This window comes from Heptranchias perlo, chromosome 1 (assembly GCF_035084215.1).
Source record: "Heptranchias perlo isolate sHepPer1 chromosome 1, sHepPer1.hap1, whole genome shotgun sequence".
NCBI classification, from domain to species: domain Eukaryota; kingdom Metazoa; phylum Chordata; class Chondrichthyes; order Hexanchiformes; family Hexanchidae; genus Heptranchias; species Heptranchias perlo.
Window position 1 is genome coordinate 131,345,827 of NC_090325.1, and position 18,295 is coordinate 131,364,121.

The 18,295-nt window shown below is 43.2% G+C and overlaps 1 protein-coding gene across 1 annotated transcript in view; it reads right to left on the reverse strand.

The window, feature by feature from the left end:
* acox3 (acyl-CoA oxidase 3, pristanoyl) overlaps positions 1–18,295 on the reverse strand; it is a 199,188-nt gene that overhangs the window by 139,072 nt on the left and 41,821 nt on the right. Inside the window, 3 exon segments of the mRNA XM_067991065.1 lie at positions 1,104–1,226; positions 8,753–8,935; positions 9,732–9,828. Coding sequence (XP_067847166.1) covers positions 1,104–1,226; positions 8,753–8,935; positions 9,732–9,828 — 403 coding nt within the window.

Genomic DNA, 18,295 nt, shown 5'->3' on the forward strand with positions numbered 1-18,295 from the left:
ATCATCTGGACAATAATGGAATGGAACCCTTTCCTATTCACGTGAGGAATGAGTGGGCACGTGTGCTATCGATGAGACCCTGCATGTGGAAAAAAAATGCTGCATCTTCTACAAGCTGCTACTTTTCATGAGGAAAGTAATTAAAATTTTTCCTCTGGTAAACAAGACGTCTTTAATTTTTTTGAAGCACAGACAATTGGCTGGTTTGGCAAATTACCCCAGTGGTGGCTTGGAAGGATTCCAATGGCATAAAAATTTAAAGCTGTGGTCATCTTCACAGCCATGGACAGACTTGTCCATGTGATGGAAGTTTACTGGAGGTCGGCCTCAAGGAGACGGCGTAACTTTAGTGACTGCCTTAAGGTGAGGTATAGAGGACAAAGGCAGTTTTCTTCTCACATACCCAGGTAGTTACGTCTAGTTCTGAACACACGTCTCTTGGACCGAAGGCAAATTGATGCATTTGTAATTGCACATGCTTTTCTCATCTGCATAGAAGCTGCTCTTCCTCAGAAATCTAGGTATGCCACTGGAATTCAAGGAATTCCCACGCTGACTATTTTGCTTGTGGAAGTGAAATAAGCAGCTGATAGCAAGACTGTTATAGAAAAAGCATTGGGGTAAAAAAAAGGCTTGCAATGCAATAAAATCAGGACTGAACAAATACAGGAACTAATGCAATACTCAAAGTGTAAGGTTTCCAATAAGGCAACAACCTCAAAGCTTGCAATCAACAAGTCCAACATACCTTTAAGAAGCCAACTTCAAAGGCCTCCAGCATCTCTTTTACATGGATGAGCAATGCTAGTGGAGTCACCGGATGAGAAAAAAATGCAGATTCAGCATGGGACCAATTTTCAATTGATTGTACCAATAATCTGAGTCAATGACACTCTCACATGCTGGTAAAAAATGTAGACATTTTCATATCACTGAATCAGGCAAGTCAATTTTCTTGCCCAAATTAATGAGGTGCTCTCAAGGCAGATATGTACTTTCAGGGCACAGTATTGTTTAATCGGTATTGTTTACAGTTAAGAACATTTTTGGCAATAATTTTCAAAAGCAGGTCTAGCTCCACAGGGTACATGTGTAATGCTCACCTGTCTCTCACTCTTGTCCTTCATCAATATTCCCATTTGATATTCAACATAGTTCATGAACAGCGACTTGAAAAAGTGGTCTAGTGCATAAGTGGCTGCTAAATAGGGAATAAGACGCCATTGCTGAAATAAAAGAAAATATTTCACTCAACTTGTATGACACAAGAAAAATGTAATTTCCAAGGGGGTTCCCTGATCATCTGCTGTAACTTTATCAGAAGGTGCGAAGAAACAGCATAATCAGACGTTTGTCATTTCTCTGGGGTTTCTGTTGAAGTTATGGTGGAGATCAAAGAACCCTCGTGAAAATTCTACCCAAACATCTATGGCAATAATTTAGTGTAATTAAACAAAGTGACAGGATACGTGACCTGGTTAACAGAATGGGTGGCAATTTTCTGATCCTTTAGCGCACACTAGCATTATGTAGGATACTCATATTCGCCAAGTTCAATGTCTTCGTCAGCTTGCTTTTATATGGCAGCGAGAAGCATTAATAGGTTCTCCATTTCTACTGTGTGGCAGGATTCCTGAGAGTGCAGGGAATTATTGGATGCCCTCACAGCCTTAGAGATACACCCTCTCAATTACATTCACTGATGAGCAGAAAGGGCTACATCTTCATCAATGTACAGCTATTTGACAGGAACTGAATTACGTACAAGAGTTCCCATTATCCTGACAGCTAGAATCATAGAATGATACAGCACAAAAGGAGGCCATTTGGCCCACCTTTGAAAGAATTATCCAATAGTCCCATTCCCTTGCTCTTTCCCCATTGCCCTGCAAATTTTTCCCTTCAAGTATTTATCCAATTCCCTTTTGAAACTTACTATTGAATCTGCTTCCACCACCCTTTCAGGCAGTGCATTCCAGATCATAACAACTCACTGCGTAAAAAATTGTTTCCTCATGTCGACTCTGATTCTTTTGCCAATTACCTCAAATCTGTGTCCTCTGGTTACCAACCCTTCTGCCACTGGAAACAGTTTTTCGGTTATTTACTCTTTCAAAACCCTTCATGATTTTGAACACCTCTATAAAAGTTCCCCTTAACCTTCTCTGCTCTAAGGAGAACAATCCCATTTTCTCTATTCTCTCCATATAACTGAAGTCCTGCATCCTGGATACCATTCTAGTAAATCTCCTCTGCACACTCTCCAAGGCCTTGACATCCTTCCTAAACTTTGGTGCCCAGAATTGGCCACAATACTCCATCTGGGGCCTAACCAGTGTTTTATAAGGGCTAGGCATAATTTCCTTGCTTTTATACTCTATGCCTCTATTTATAAAGGCAAGGATCCCGTATGCCTTTTTAACAGCCTTCTCATCCTGTCCTGCCACCTTCAAAGATTTGTGTACATACACCCCCAGGTCTCTGTTCCTACACCCCCTTTAAAATTGTACCATTTAGTTTATATTGCCTCTCCACTCTCCTTTAACTTTGCTACAAATTTATTATGTGGTACTTTATCAAACACCTTTTGAAAGTCCATATACACAACATCAACTGCACTACCCTCATCAACCCTCTCCGTTACTTCATCAATGAACTCAATCAAATTAGTCAAATACAATTTGCCTTTAACAAATGCTTGCTGGCTTTCATTTATTAACCTATTTTTCTAAGTGCCAATTAATTTTGTCCTGGATTATCATCTCAGTTTTTCCACCACCGCTGACGGGCTGAGTGGCCTGTAATTGCCGGGTTTATCCCTCTCCCCTTTTGTGAACAGATATGAGATATTTGCAATCCTCCAGTCCTCTGGCACCACTCCCATATCCAAGGAGGATTGGGTGATTGTGGCTAGAGCCTCTGCAATTTCCGCCCTTACTTCCCTCAGCAACCGAGGCACAAAAACCCAACAGGAAAAGTGGCCCAACCATGGCTAACAAGAGAAATTAAAAATAGTATTAAATCAAAGAAAAAGGCATATAAAGTTGCCAGAAAAAGCAGTAAGCCTGAGGATTGGGAGCATTTTAGAATTCAGTAAAGGAGGACCAAGAAATTGATAAGGAAAGGGAAAATAGAATATGCGAGCAAACCAGCGAGAAACATGAAGACGGACTGTAAAAGCTTCTATAGGTATGCAAAAAGGAAAAGACTGGTGAAGGCAAATGTGGATCCCTTACAGGCAGACGGGAGAATTTATAATGGGGAATAAGGATATGACAGAGAAATTAAACAAATACTTTGGCCCTGACATTACCAGGGAGGCGGGATGGCAGCGAGGGGGGGGGGGCGCGATGCGACTGGGGGCGTGGGTAACCCGCCCAATGAAATCGGTCCATTCCCCACGCGGTCGCGGGTAAATTGAAGGCACTTACCACGGCTTCCAAGTTTCCCGTCATCAACCTGCGCAGTGGGCGGAGTGCGCACACGCATCACAGGCTGTCAGCTGGAGGAGCCCTATTTAAAGGGGCAGTCCTCCAATGCTGCTCCTGCAGCAACCAACCAAAAGTGCAGCATGGAGCAGACCAGGGGAAAGGCTGCTCCAAGATTTAACGATGCCTCACTCCAGGTCCTTCTGGATGGGGTGAGGAGGAGGAGGGAGATTTTCTACCCGGCGGACGGGAGGAAGTGGCCTGCCTCTGCCACCAAGAAGGCCTGGCTCGAGGTGGCAGAGGTGGTCACCAGCAGCAGCGTCTTCCACACCTGGATACAGTGCAGGAAGCGCTTCAATGACCTAACTAGGTCAGCCAAAGTGAGTACACTTACTCATTCTCCTACATTTCGTCTTCCACATCACTGCCCCCATCCTCCAGCTCATTCTGCACTGCCTACACTACTCTATCACATCACTCCTCACACTCACTCAAAGCTAATCCTCAACTTACTTGCACGTACTCACCTCCCCAGTACTCATCCCAAACCTCATACAATGTCATGGCTCTGTCTCATACTCACCCTATGATGCATCTCTTTCACGGTCAGCCTCACCCAAACCAATGCATTCAACGGTTGGCCACGTCACCATCCCTCACTCACGCCTCTCTATTTTCTCCCCTTATAGAAGAGAGCCCAGAGTGCATGGGAGAGGGCGAAGACCAGAGGGGGGCCGCAACATCAGGTCATCCTCACGGACGTGGAGCAGGAGGCTTTTGAAGTGAGCTGCACCCTTGAGTGCCTGTCCGTCGGGGACGCCAAGACTGCCACCCGACAAATGGCTGGTGACAGAACTTTAACATTCAGCACTCACAACAGCAAATGATGTTAACATGCCTTACCATCTTCAGCACCTCAACATCTGTCATCATGCTTAATATTGCCTTCTGTTCTCACAGGGCCTTCAACAACTGCTGTGACGGCGGAGGGCGATTCCTCAGAGGACCTGCTGGCCTCTGAGGGGGCACCGTCACATCTGAGCGAGCCATCCACCAGTGCAGATGCACACACCTCGGTGGGTCCCCGTCCTCAGTTAGTTGGGGTTGTACATGGTGAGTCACCACACACGAGCACGAGCAGACACTAGTGGCAGGGGCAGCTGTGGAGAGTCCGCGTCGGTGGGAGCACTCTTCTCCAGGCTCTGCTCAGCTGGACACAGATGATGAACCCTGGGGGCCATCCTTTAAAAGGAGAATGATCGAGGGGCAGCAGCATATTTGCGAGGTGCTGGAACAGGTGCCAGAACAGGTGCCACGCGCACTCTCCACAATCACGGAGAGGATGGAGGAGTCCAACTCCTGCATGAGTGGAATGGTGGCACAGGTACAGGAGGGAATCTCAGATACTGTCAAAGGGACGTGAGGGCATCTATGAGATAGTGTTGCGGGTAAGTGTGGGAATGTCTGCGATGGAGGGAAGGCTAGCCTCTATCAAGCTTTAAGCACGGCTCACCAATGAGTCCACTGAGGCCCTGACAACGGCCCTTCGGACTCAGGGTGAGCAACTTTCTGCCGCCTTAAACAAGCAGGCAGATACACTAGCACTGGCCTGACAAGGCTTCACACATGTCCTCCAAACTGTCGTCCAGCAAAGATGGTCGGAGTGATGTGGGCCTGGCCCAGGAGAGGGATGATGGCGAAAGGGGACAAGGAATTGGGGACGCCATTCAAAGCGCTCCCACGTCTCACCCGTTGCCCCCCTCTCAACCAGTACCCGCAACGCTGCCTCCTCTCCAGGTGCAGGTGGAGCAGTCTTTGGAGGGGCCCTCATGGGCACCGAAACCCAGAGGGCATAAGCCCAAAGCATCTAAATCGGTCAGGGCGTGAACAAGAGCAACCTGTCACTACCTCTGCTGCAGCCACAGGGGAAGCACCACGTAGGAGTACTCGTAAGCGTAAGGCAAAGGTTTGTGAGCACAAAAAGGGGATGCACAAGGGCATGACGGTTTGTCATGTTATTTATTTTTATTTGGTTTTTGTCAATGGCACATTAAATATTATTATTGTCACCACTACTGCCACGTCTTGGCCATTCTTGACCGGCTTGTGTAATAAGTCCCTTTCATGAGGTTCACCATGAACACCCACATTATATGCCCCCATTGAGTCACCCTCCAGTGGGTGGATGTGTAGTTGCACGACTATTTTGTGCAGGTGCCTGTGGCGCAGCACTGTGTTGTGGAGCTCCACGTGGCGGAGGTGGACGGCGTGCCTGGCGAGGCTGGTGATGTTGCTCGTCCTCGGATGAAGTGATGAATGCAGCTATGGTGCCCCCCCCATCCTGACGGTGAGAGTTTGAGGGGGTCCGCATAGTAGGTAAATATGTTTGCACAGCAGAGTTTAGGGTATAAATTAATAATTTTGAGTGGAAAGACAAAGGTGTTGCAGCCAAAACTTTGTCCGAAGTGACAGAGTGCCCTGCTGTAATAAATGAGGTATTCCCCCCAACTGTCAAATAATCCTTTGCATCTCCCACTGACTGCTGGCTGAAACACGTCTGCTCCAACAGGCAGTGTTTTTCACAGCATGGGAAACATGCTGAGGATCCTTCAAAATTGCACCCCTGCCAAAATCTCCAGTCAATGTGGGCTGTCAAGTACCTCAACTACCGAAATAACAATGTAAATGATCATCCCGCCGGCTTTAATTGCCGGTGGGAGTCCTGCATGAGGGAGCTGCGCGCGCACCCGAACGCGTCATTGGGGAACCTGAAGGTGAGCGGGTTGGAGCCAGGCTCCGAACCCTCTCCAGGATTCCACCATTTTCGGAGCCCCCCGCCCCCACTCGACCATCCGAAAATCGGACCCTTTGTGTCCGTCTTTACAGAAGACGACACAAAAACCTGCCAGAAATACTAGAGAACCAAGGGTCTGGTGAGAATGAGGAACTGAAAGAAATTAGTATTAGTAAAAAAGTAGTACTAGAGAAATTAATGGGACTGAAAGTCAATAAATCCCAAGGACCTGATTATCTACATCACAGGGTTTTGAAAGAGGTGGTTATAGAGATAGTGGATGCATTGGTTGTCATCTTCCAAAATTCTATAGATTCTGGAACGGTTCTTGCAGATTGGAGGGTAGCAAATGTAACCCCACTATTTAAGGAGAGGGAAGAGAGAAAACAGGAAACTACAGACCTGTTAGCCTGACATCAGTAGAATCTATTATAAAGGATGTGAGAACAGGACATTTAGAAAATAATAATAGGATTTGGCAGTGTCAACATGGATTTATGAAAGGGAAATCATGTTTGACAAACCTACTGGAGTTCTTTGAGGATGTAACTAGTAGAATAGATAAGGGGGAACCAGTGGGAGTGGTGTATTTGGATTTTCAGAAGGCTTTCGATAAGACCCCACACAGGAGGTTGCTGAACAAAGTTAGAGCACATGGAATTGGGGGAATTATACTGGCATGGATTGAGAATTGGTTAACAGACAGAAAACAGAGTGGGAATAAACAGGTCTTTTTCAGGTTGGCAAATTGTGACTAGTGGGGTACTGCAGGGATTGGTGTTTGGGCCCCAGCTATTCACAATCTATATCAATGATTTGGATGAGGGGACCAAATGTAATATTTCCAAGTTTGCTGATGACAAAAAACTAGTAAGGAGGATGTAAAGAGGCTTTAAGGGGATATAGACAGGCTAAGTGAGTGAGCAAAAACATGGCAGATGGAATATAATGTGGAAAAATGTGACATTATCCACTTTGGTCGGAAAAACAGAAATGCAGAGTATTTTTTAAAATGGTGAGTGATTGGGAAATTTTGATGTTCAAAAGGGACCTGGGTATCCTTGTACATGAGTCACTGAAAGCTACATGCAGGTGCAGCAAGCAATTAGGAACGCAAATGGTATGTTGGCCTTTATTACAAAAGGATTTGAGTACAGGAGTAAAGATGTCTTACTGCAATTTATATAGGGCCTTGGTGAGACTGCACCTGGAGTATTGTGTACAATTTCGGTCTCCTTACCTAAGGATATACTTGCCATACAGGGAGTGCAACAAAGTTTCACCAGACTGATTCCTGGGATGGTGGGATTGTCGTATGAGAAGAGATTGAGTAGATTAGGCCTGTATTCTCTAGAGTTTAGAAGAATGAGAGAGGTGATCTCATTGAAACATATAAAATTCTTACAGGGCTCGACAGGGTAGATGCAGGGAGGGTGTTTCCCCTTGGCTGGGGAGTCTAGAAACAGGGGTCACAGTCTCAGAATAAGGGGTAGGCCATTTAGGACTGAGATGAGGAGAAATTTCTTCACTCAGAGGATGGTGAATCTTTGGAATTCTCTATCCCAGAGGGCTATGGAGGCTCAGTCATTGAGTACATTCAAAACAGAGATCGATGGATTTTTAGATATTAAAGGCATTAAGGGATATGGGGATAGTACAGGAAAATGGCATTGAGGTAGAAGATCAGCCATGATGCAAAGTACTCATTTAGTACCTCAGCTATGCCTTCTGCCTCCACAAGAAGATCTCCTTTTTGGTCCCTAATCAGCCCCATCCTTTAACTATTTATATGTTTATAAAAGATTTTTGGGTTCCCTTTTATGTTACCCGCTATTCTATTCTCATACAATCTTTACCCCTCTTATTTCTTTTTTCAGTTCTCCTCTGTACTTTCTGTATTCAAATTGGTTCTCTACTGTATTATGAGCCTGACATTTATCATAAGCCTCCTTTTTCTGTCTATATTTTTAGTCATCCAGGGAGCTCCAGCTTTGGATGCCCTTCCTTTGTCCCTCATGGGAATGTGTCTAGTCTGTATCTGAGCTTTCTTCTCTTTGAGGGCCTCCCATTGCTTATTTACCATTTTACCTGCCAATCTTTGATTCCAATCCAACTGGACCAGGTCCCTTTTCAGCTCACTGAAATTAGCCCTCCTCCAGAGCATTTTCACATTTGATTTTTCCTTGTCCTTTTCCATAATTACTCTAAACTTAATAAAGGAGTCATGGCAACTCGTTTATCGGTCTCTATGATACTTAAAACAAACTCAAATATTGTTTAAACGTGGAGTTAAGAAAAAGGCATCAAAACTAATGGTTAAACTTAATAACCAAATACTTTACATGCTATATTCTTTATGTAGACAACAATGACGTTAACAACTTGCATTTATATAACACCTTTAACACAGAAAAATGCCCCAAGGTGCTTCGCAGTGGAAGAAGAAAAAAAGACTAGTTTTTAATATAATTTGTACCTACTACAGTACAGTAGATGGTTGTTCCTCATCACACTTAGCATTAGCATGTACCTGCATTTGATATTCAAGTACTGGTATTTCCTCATGATCTGTTGGTCCAAACTGACGACGTACTGCAGAGTAGCGAACAGCAATTGTCAGGCAGAGTTTCAGATTAACGACTACAATCCCTATGATTGCCACTCTACCAACTGATAGTGCTCCAAGAGAAGAACCAAATCGGCGGTTAGGGTCCTAAAGGGAATTAAACCAAAAAGACTTGTAATAGCTACAAAGAGCTACTTTCGGCGAATTGAAAATTATCCTCGATAGCCACACGCGCGCGCGCGCGCACACACGCAGTAAGGATCGTTCTAAATGAAGTGTCTAAGGTACAATTTCATATGTCTGACATGCCTCTGCTGATCCTTTTAATCCTTCAGAACATACTGATACAGAGGGTCTCCATAGGAATACCTGCAGCAGGATACTAATGTGCATTCTAGCAATTACAGCTTTACTGTCACCGATACAAAGATTCGGTACAAGAAGTTTCCATAATTTCCTTTATTCAACAAGACCAAAACAAGCACAAACAAACAAACAAACAAAACAAACAATCAGTTGCTAAGAGATGCAGCAATGCATCTTTGACAATAAAGACCCAATTGAAGGGAATAACCTCCCTAGCAGCACCCATTTTATACTCAGCCCGTTGGGCCCTGCTCACCATTCCTGATTGTATAACGTGAGGACTCCTCATTCACATAATATTCTAGGTCGTAAAGAGCCTTACACATTGGTTTTTGCACAAGCTGCAAAATCTCAAAGCACTTCAGGGTCGTATTTTGGACAGCTATGTATAATCCGGGTACAACAGGTCTCCACACCAGATAACATGGGAAGCTTTTGCCTGATGTGCATCATAGCTTCGGTCACCTGTCATTGCTTTATCAGCCTCTATCTGCATTTGGAAATATATGTGCTGGCTACAACAAAGTACAGGACAATTACAAATTTAAAAAGGGTATTCTTGGCTATTGTGTTGTACCTTGAATGGAGTTACATAAATTCCTTCAGGTGTCACATCTCCGGTTCTATTCAGTAGATTTTCTCTAAGTATTCTAACATTGTGGAACACAGCAAATCTGTTAAAACAAATACCGAATCACGTTAGACACATGGATTAAATTTTGTACGGCCCCACATCGTTGGCAGGACCTCGCATGCAACAGACAACTATTGGAAATTTGCTGCACGATTTGGGCAGAGCGCTCCCACATTTTCAATGCATGCCAAATGTGCATGAAGCCCAACCAGAGGCGCATCTTGTAAAAATTGGAGCTATTATGCTAGTGACATACTGTACAGAAACCAGGTGCAATAACCAGAATTAATCCTTCCTATATTTTAATAGTTAACAGGGACTCACCATGACTCAGGACTCATCATAACAAACGAGGGTTGTCTGTGTAATCAGGAGCTCCCAGTAAGGAGCGGTGCTTACAGGGAGCGCAGGCTGGCAATAGCAGGCCTGCAGCTTCTGATTTTCTAATCATTAATTTTGATGGATGGAAAATCAGAGGTTGCGGGCCCCACAACTGCCCAACCTGCACTTCATACAAGCACCACTCCTTGCTGGGAGCACCCAGTCATAGAATCAACCCTTTACTCTGGAGCGAAATACGTACTTGCCTGCCCCCACATAAGGTTCCCAGAGATGGTTTATAATTTTTCCCACCCTACAGGAGAAAGTCCAACTTTTCAAAGTGAGAAAGCAGCTTGCCTGAAATCTTCCATGTTGATTCCTTCAACCAGAAACAACCTACTTGGGTGACTGACAATTGAACTGGACTTGGGACTCCGAGTCCCACTGGCAACAACATTTTTTAAATTGCACTCAAGTGTCAGAATCGGATCCAGCACTGGGAAAGATGTTAATCCATGCTCAGTGCAATGGCAGGTTTGAGGATCTGTTGCCTTCACAATTAAAATGGGTCCGTTCCAGTGGGCTACTGTCTGACCAGATGACAAAAGCTTTTTTTTAAAAACATAAACACAATATTTCTGGGAGATTACTTTAGGTTGAAACCCTCACCCTCCAAAATTATGGCTCTCCTTAAAAATCTAGATTTAGATTTTCTGAATATATTATTTCTAGGCACAAAGTCTGTTCTGGTGTTTTACTGAAACTGATTATTTATTTATTCTGCTAAGTTAAAATCCACAGGAACTTGGATGCATGTGTGCAAACATCAATTTCTTTTGGCAGAGAAAAAAAACATGTGGATGACATTTTAATAGGATAGCTGCAAATGTTTTCCTTAAGGACTGTATGACTATATGCAGAAGGTTGAGCTGTTGACAAAAATCTTTTGGCACGTCCTCTTGTAAGCAATACTTTTACAGTCAGTCCACTTTAACGGCAACTGAAACAGACATCTGGAAACAGCTATTGCATATTACCAAATACAAACGGTTGTGAGGATTAGAAACCCAAAACTTATATATAAAATTATTCTGTAAAATGAAAAAAAGGCAGCTGCACATACTTTTTAGTTAAATGAAATGAAGATTGCTAGACAGAAACACACGACAGCAAGACGGTAGGCAAACAAGACCCAGACTATAAATTCACTGCAGCAATTTGGAAAAAAGACAGAAGCCATGAAAGACGTCACCACCTGCCAACTGACTTGGAAAATTGCTCATTTCCTCTGTGCTGGAGGTGGTATTTGGATCACAGGACTATTTAATTTTCATGGCATTGATATTTCATATTCATTTTCTGCATATTACCTGTTTTAAAAAAAATTTCAGTCAAGCTGAGCTCTTGATTCACTTTTATTTGCTACTCAAGTTCCACTTTTCGCTCTTTAAAGATAAACTTCATCATTTTTCCCCCACAGATTTTCCTCTCCTTCACTTCAGAATTTTGCAATTTAGAAATAACACAAAGAATGGATACTCAAAGTGATCATAAACACAAGAAAAATTTAATCTCAGGATTCAGAGCGAAGATAATCAGAATATAACCATTGCCAGGTTTTCAATATTAAACTACAGCCTTAAAATAATTAGTTGGAATTGTTATTACTCAGCAATATACTAAAAGAAAACTCCATGTAATATTGAAATAGTGTATTAGGAGTGATTTCATGATCCAAGCAGAGGAGTGACACTCAGGGAGTACATCTCAGGAAATCATGGACACACAGCCTGTAATATTCTATCCATTAAAGTTAATGGACTGAAAATCATAGGCTACACAATCGTAATTTCCTCAAAATACGGTTCTTGTAAATGCTGTTCCACGCTGGCATTAACTTTGTGATTAGTATATTATTTCAATATGATGTGGGTTTCATTTCCTTTATGGACAGATTTTGTGCCTATATTTGTGTGTCTGTCTGCCTGTTTTTCTCTCTCTTTCTGCCTAGTACACCTGCAGAGACCACAAGAGTATGGGTACTAACTATCAGTACTCTTGGTATCCTCAATAAAGTTCACACAAAAGAATTAATGATTGCGATGTTGTTAATAAGAACATAAGAAATAGGAGCAGGAGCAGGAGCAGGAGGCCAATTGGCCCCTCGAGCCTGCACCGCCATTCAATAAGATCATGGCTGATCTGATCCTAACCTCAAATCTAAATTCATGTCCAATTTCCTGCCCACTCCCTGTAACCCCTAATTCCCTTTACTTCTAGGAAACTGTCTATTTCTGTTTTAAATTTATTTAATGATGTAGCTTCCACAGCTTCCTGGGGCAGCAAATTCCACAGACTTACTACCCTCTGAGTGAAGAAGTTTCTCCTCATCTCAGTTTTGAAAGAGCAGCCCCCTATTATGCCCCCTAGTTCTAGTTTCACCCATCCTTGGGAACATCCTTACCGCATCCACCCGATCAAGCCCCTTCACAATCTTATATGTTTCAATAAGATCGCCTCTCATTCGTCTGAACTCCAATGAGTAGAGTCCCAATCTACTCAACCTCTCCTCATATGTCCACCCCCTCATCCCCGGGATTAACCGAGTGAACCTTCTTTGTACTGCCTCGAGAGCAAGTATGTCTTTTCTTAAGTATGGACACCAAAACTGTGTGCAGTATTCCAGGTGCGGTCTCACCAAAACCTTATATAACTGCAGCAATACCTCCCTGTTTTTATATTCTATCCCCCGAGCAATAAAAGCCAACATTACGTTGGCCTTCTTGATCACCTGCTGCACCTGCAAACTAACTTTTTGATTTTCTTGCACTAGGACCCCCCAGATCCCTTTGCACTGCAGTACTTTCCAGTTGCTCGCCATTAAGATAATAACTTGCTCTCCGATTTTTCCTGCCAAAGTGCATAACCTCACATTTTCCAATATTGTATTGCATCTGCCAAATCTCCGCCCACTCACCCAGCCTGTCTATATCCCCTTGTAGGTTTTTTATGTCCTCCTCACTCTACTTTCCCTCCCATCTTTGTATCATCTGCAAACTTTGATATGTTACACTCGGTCCCCTCCTCCAAATCGTTAATATAGATTGTAAAGAGTTGGGGACCCAGCACCGACCCCTGCGGAACACCACAGGCTATTGGTTGCCAGTCCGAGAATGAACCATTTATCCCAACTCTCTGCTTCCTGTTAGATAACCAATCCTCCACCCATGCCAGAATATTACCCCCAATCCAGTGATTCTTTATCTTGAGCAATAATCTTTTATGTGGCACCTTGTCGAATGCCTTCTGGAAGTCCAAATACACTACGTCCACTGGTTCCCCTTTATCCACCCTGTACGTTATGTCCTCAAAGAACTCAAGCAAATTTGTCAGACATGACTTCCCCTTCGTAAAGCCATGCTGACTTTCTCCTATTAAATTATGTTTATCCAAATGTTCCGCTACTGTCTCCTTAATAATAGACTCCAAAACTTTACCCACCACAGATGTTAGGCTAACTGGTCTATAATTTCCAGCCTTCTGCCTACTACCCTTTTTAAATAAGGGTGTTACATTAGCAGTTTTCCAATCTGCCGGGACCTTTGCCGAGTCCAGAGAATTTTGGAAAATTATTACCAAAGCATCCACAATCCCCACTGCCACTTCCCTCAAGACCCTGGGATGTAAGCCATCAGGTTCAGGGGATTTATCCGCCTTGAGTCCCATTAATTTACTGAGTACCAATTCCTTAGTGATTTTAATCGTATTTAGCTCCTCCCCCCCACTAGAGCCCCCTGTTTGTCCAGTGTTGGGATATTCTTAGTGTCGGGATATTCTTAGTGTCCTCTACCGTAAAGACTGAAACAAAATATTTGTTCAGCATTTTTGCCATCTCCATGTTTCCCACCATTAATTTCCCGGTCTCATCCTCTAAGGGACCTACCTTTGCCTTAGCCACCCTTTTTCTTTTTATATAACTATAGAAACTCTTGCTATCTGTTTTTATATTTTTTGTTAATTTATTTTCATAATCTATCTTCCCTTTCTTAATCAATCCTTTAGTTTAAGAAAGGGAAGATAGATTATGATTTATCAAGGAAAAAAAGAGCTGTAGTTGATATCTATGTCCAGCGTATACGAGTCTAATAACCAATAAGTAGGATTCAGTAATGCTACACAATTACTGTACTGACCATAGACGACTTCTTGGTTGCGAAAGGCAAAATTTTAAATGGGTCATATGCAGAAATGCAAACTTAAACCACCTGATAAAGCTCAAATTAAAACAAACTGAAAGAGGGAGAAGAAACCCAGAGTAATTACAGCAATTGTTACTTCATCATGCCTCAGTCTGTCTGCAACTTTCTTCTATCAGACTAACCAGGCAATACATAAATTCCAAAAATAATCAAATTTATTTATACCACACATTTTCATATTTTGCTGTATACAAGTGAAAGGCAATAGTTCATTTTAAGAACAGAAGGTATTTTTCACCCACAATAAGCTCCCCTCAGCGTGAGAAGGCAAGTGGCTACAAAGTTGAATGTGACAGTAATGCAGGTTGATTCAACTTTTGATTAGTTTTGCTTCTCTTTGATCTTAATTACATAACGTTGGCCTGGACTTAGAGCCTAGGCAGCTGAAGGCATGGCCGCCGGTGGTGGAGCTTTGATAAGTGTGAGGTGGTGAGGAAGAATAAGGAGGCCACCTACTCCTTGGAAAATATGAACCTAAATGGGGTAGAGGTGCAAAGGGATCTAGGGGCACAGATATACAAATCATTATAAAGTAGCAATGCAGGTTAACAAAGCCATAAAAAGTCTTAGAAATTTTCTCCCACATTCTTTCACTGGCAATGTGCACCACTCTCCCACATCCCAACACCTTCTTGTAATTACATTGCCTTTAAATCACTTTGAGCAACATCACTGGAAATCTGCTAGTAAGCTATAACATATTAAAATCTTACATCTGTGTGCACATCAACCATGTCCACATTTATAATGGAAACTGACTTGTGTAAACTGGTCATGCTGTAGCTATACCCTCCCACTGGTGGTGGTGGTGCTGTAACACCTCAATTTTGCATCTCCATCACCTGAGCATGTAATGCTGAGAAAATCCTATGCTCTAGCCAACTCTACATAGCAAAACATATTGCAATTTAAGAAGTGGCTATAAGTAGTAATATAGAATAAAGATATAATGTAGGAATTCAAAATGGGAACTGAATGAAGTCTGCATGCTCTGGTCCAATTATGTCCTGCCCTCTAAACCCTCCTCACTTGAAGATTACAATTAGTCTTCACTTCCTGTGTGTAACACTATGGGAGATTGACCAGTAATGTAATAAGAATGGTCAGTATACATTAATTTCCTGGCTGTTACGTTTCACACACCACACTTCAACATCTTGCATTTATATAGCGCCTTTAACAGAGAAAAATGTCCCACGGTACAAGGAGAAAATGGATACCAAGCCAAAAAAGAGATTAGGAAGGATGACCAAAGATTTGGTCAGAGGTGGGTTTTAAGCATGGTCTTAAGAAGAGGACAGGGAGGTGGAGAGATAATGGGGGGGGGGGGGGGGGGCGGCGGGGAAGGGGAATTCTAGAGCATGGCACCTAGGCAGCTGAAGGCATGGCTGTCCTGGCCTCTCGACCACCCAGCAACTTTAGCATGCAGGTCAGCTCATTAGTGAAAGTAAAGCCTATCTACATTGTCCAGGTCTGGGTTCTGGCCTGGACTTCCTAGACAACAGCGACAGTATCAGTCTCATCAGCCCTCTTTAAAAGTGGGCCAATAGGACAGCAGGAGAAAAGTGTTGTGAGCAGTTGGCCCTGGCAAAGAGCAGCTCACTCACACCACATTTCCTGCCCGTTCCTCCCGCAGCAGGCAGGAACAGTTAACCCCATCCTGACCCCAGATGCTCTAGTGAGATTAGGAGTGGAGGTCACCAGTGCGCATTCTGCCCCACTTACACCAATGGAATGCAACCACAGGTTTTCAGCTCCAATGTGTCTGAGGACCTTTTCCATCTGAGGCCTGTGACATTTTCACAAATTTAAGTCTCAAGTTCATACTCTTGTCAGAGCCATAACTGGCAGCTGAACAACTACAACTCCCAGCACTTACCTGTGCTTACAATTCCCAGGATGCTGCAGTCTGAGCACATGCACAAGGAACAAAACTCCCAGCTTGCATCAGTATGACTGAAAATAATTTGTACCAAAGTGCGAGTACACAGAGACTATAAAAGCTATTAAAAAGGTGTATGATGTTGAAAGACACAAATGTAGAAAAGCAAGAAAATAAGTTTAAATAAAAAGCAAAATACTGTAGATGCTGGAAATCTGATACAAAAACAGAAAATGCTGGAAATAGCTGTCTAGCTCCGAGACCCATCTTTTGTTTCTTTACTTTTCCCATTACCAATTTCCTCGCCTTGTGCCATCATCCCTTTAGTCATTTAATCACTCCTGCCCTCCATCCTATCACAGACCTTCCATTTTGTTCTTTCCTCTCCTCCCCTCCCCTTCCTCCCCCCACTTTGGCTGGCTCTGTACATGCTTAAAAACTATTTAATCTTTAACTTCTTCCAGTTCTGACAAAAGGTCATCAAACTGAAATGATAACACTGTTTCTTTCTCCACAGATGCTGCCTGACTTACTGAGCATTTCAAGTTTAAATAAAAATTGTACTTGCATCTGTTAGTGATCACTCACTTAGAATGCATAAATTCCTGAGAGTATACACAGAGACACACAATCATACCTTATTTGCTCCCGTCTATTTTTCACATTTAATGATACTCCTGTGCCAGAGGTTGTCGCTGTGCCGCTTCCAACTGGAGGCAAAAATCAGCATATTGGTTGATGCAAATATGTACCTGTTTCTTCACCCAAGTTACTTTCTTCAACATTTTGAAGATGTGAACAGCAATACTATATTTTCATTTCACTGTAGTGACGATGGAGATACGTTGTGTCACCTGAAGGAACAAACATTCAACTTGCCTATCCTTAATTTCCAGGTAGAGTAAGTGTTACTTTTATTGGTTAAACACATAATGGAGAGCGGTCAAATTATTACATGAAGGAGGAAGAGTGGACAGCTCAAAAATAAAATAATTGCAAATCCAGAAATTAATTTGTAGAATATTCACAGAAATCTGTAGTGGCCATTCCATAATCCTGTATTTCCAGTGGGAATCATGTTGGCAGGGAGCATGGGTTGGAGATAGGGCTACAATAGTGTAGCGCCGATTCTTCGACCCATGCTTATTGTGAATGAACGAACACACGCACACACACGCGCGCATGCACACGCACGCACTTTTGTGCCTTTTTCCTTTTATCCATCTACCTTTATCATTGGTCATATATTCAAACATTCCACTGCTGTAATGTACAACCTAATTCCTGCCAAGAATAGCATACCGTAAGATAAATGTTGGTCTTTGCTGCCAGCATGAAACATCATGGCTGGGTGGAGTGCAGAAAGGAGAGGATCACAGCCTGAAACAGACCCTGCCCAATATTACTTCCATTTAAATTAAATTAATGGAAGGAAAATTGGTTAGGGCTCCAAATTAGGCATGCAATCCTTCCCACCCAATTTTCCTCTCTGCACTTCACCCAAGCGATGCTTTATGCCCAGGCAATGCTTTATGCCCAGGCAATAAAGATAAAAATCTATCTCTATATGTGGACAATGTAATGTGTCTTCTGGTTGGTCGATCGATGAGTCGAGCGTCATATCCCTAGTAAGAACGGGATATGACGCTCGACTCATCGATCGACAGTTCCGACGGGCCACAGCAAAAAATCGCATAGACCTCCTCAGGAGACTAACACGGGACGCAACCAACAGAGTACCCTTTGTCGTCCAGTACTTCCCCGGAGCGGAGAAACTACGCCATGTTCTCCGCAGCCTTCAACATGTCATCAATGAGGACAAACACCTCGCTATGGCCATCCCCACACCTCCACTACTCGCCTTTAAACAGCCACCCAACCTCAAACAGACCATCGTTCGCAGCAAACTACCTAGCTTTCAAGAGAACAGCGTCCACGACGCCACACAACCCTGCCACGGTAACCTCTGCAAGACATGCCAGATCATCGACACAGATACCACCATCACACGAGATGACACCACCCACCAGGTGCATGGTTCATAC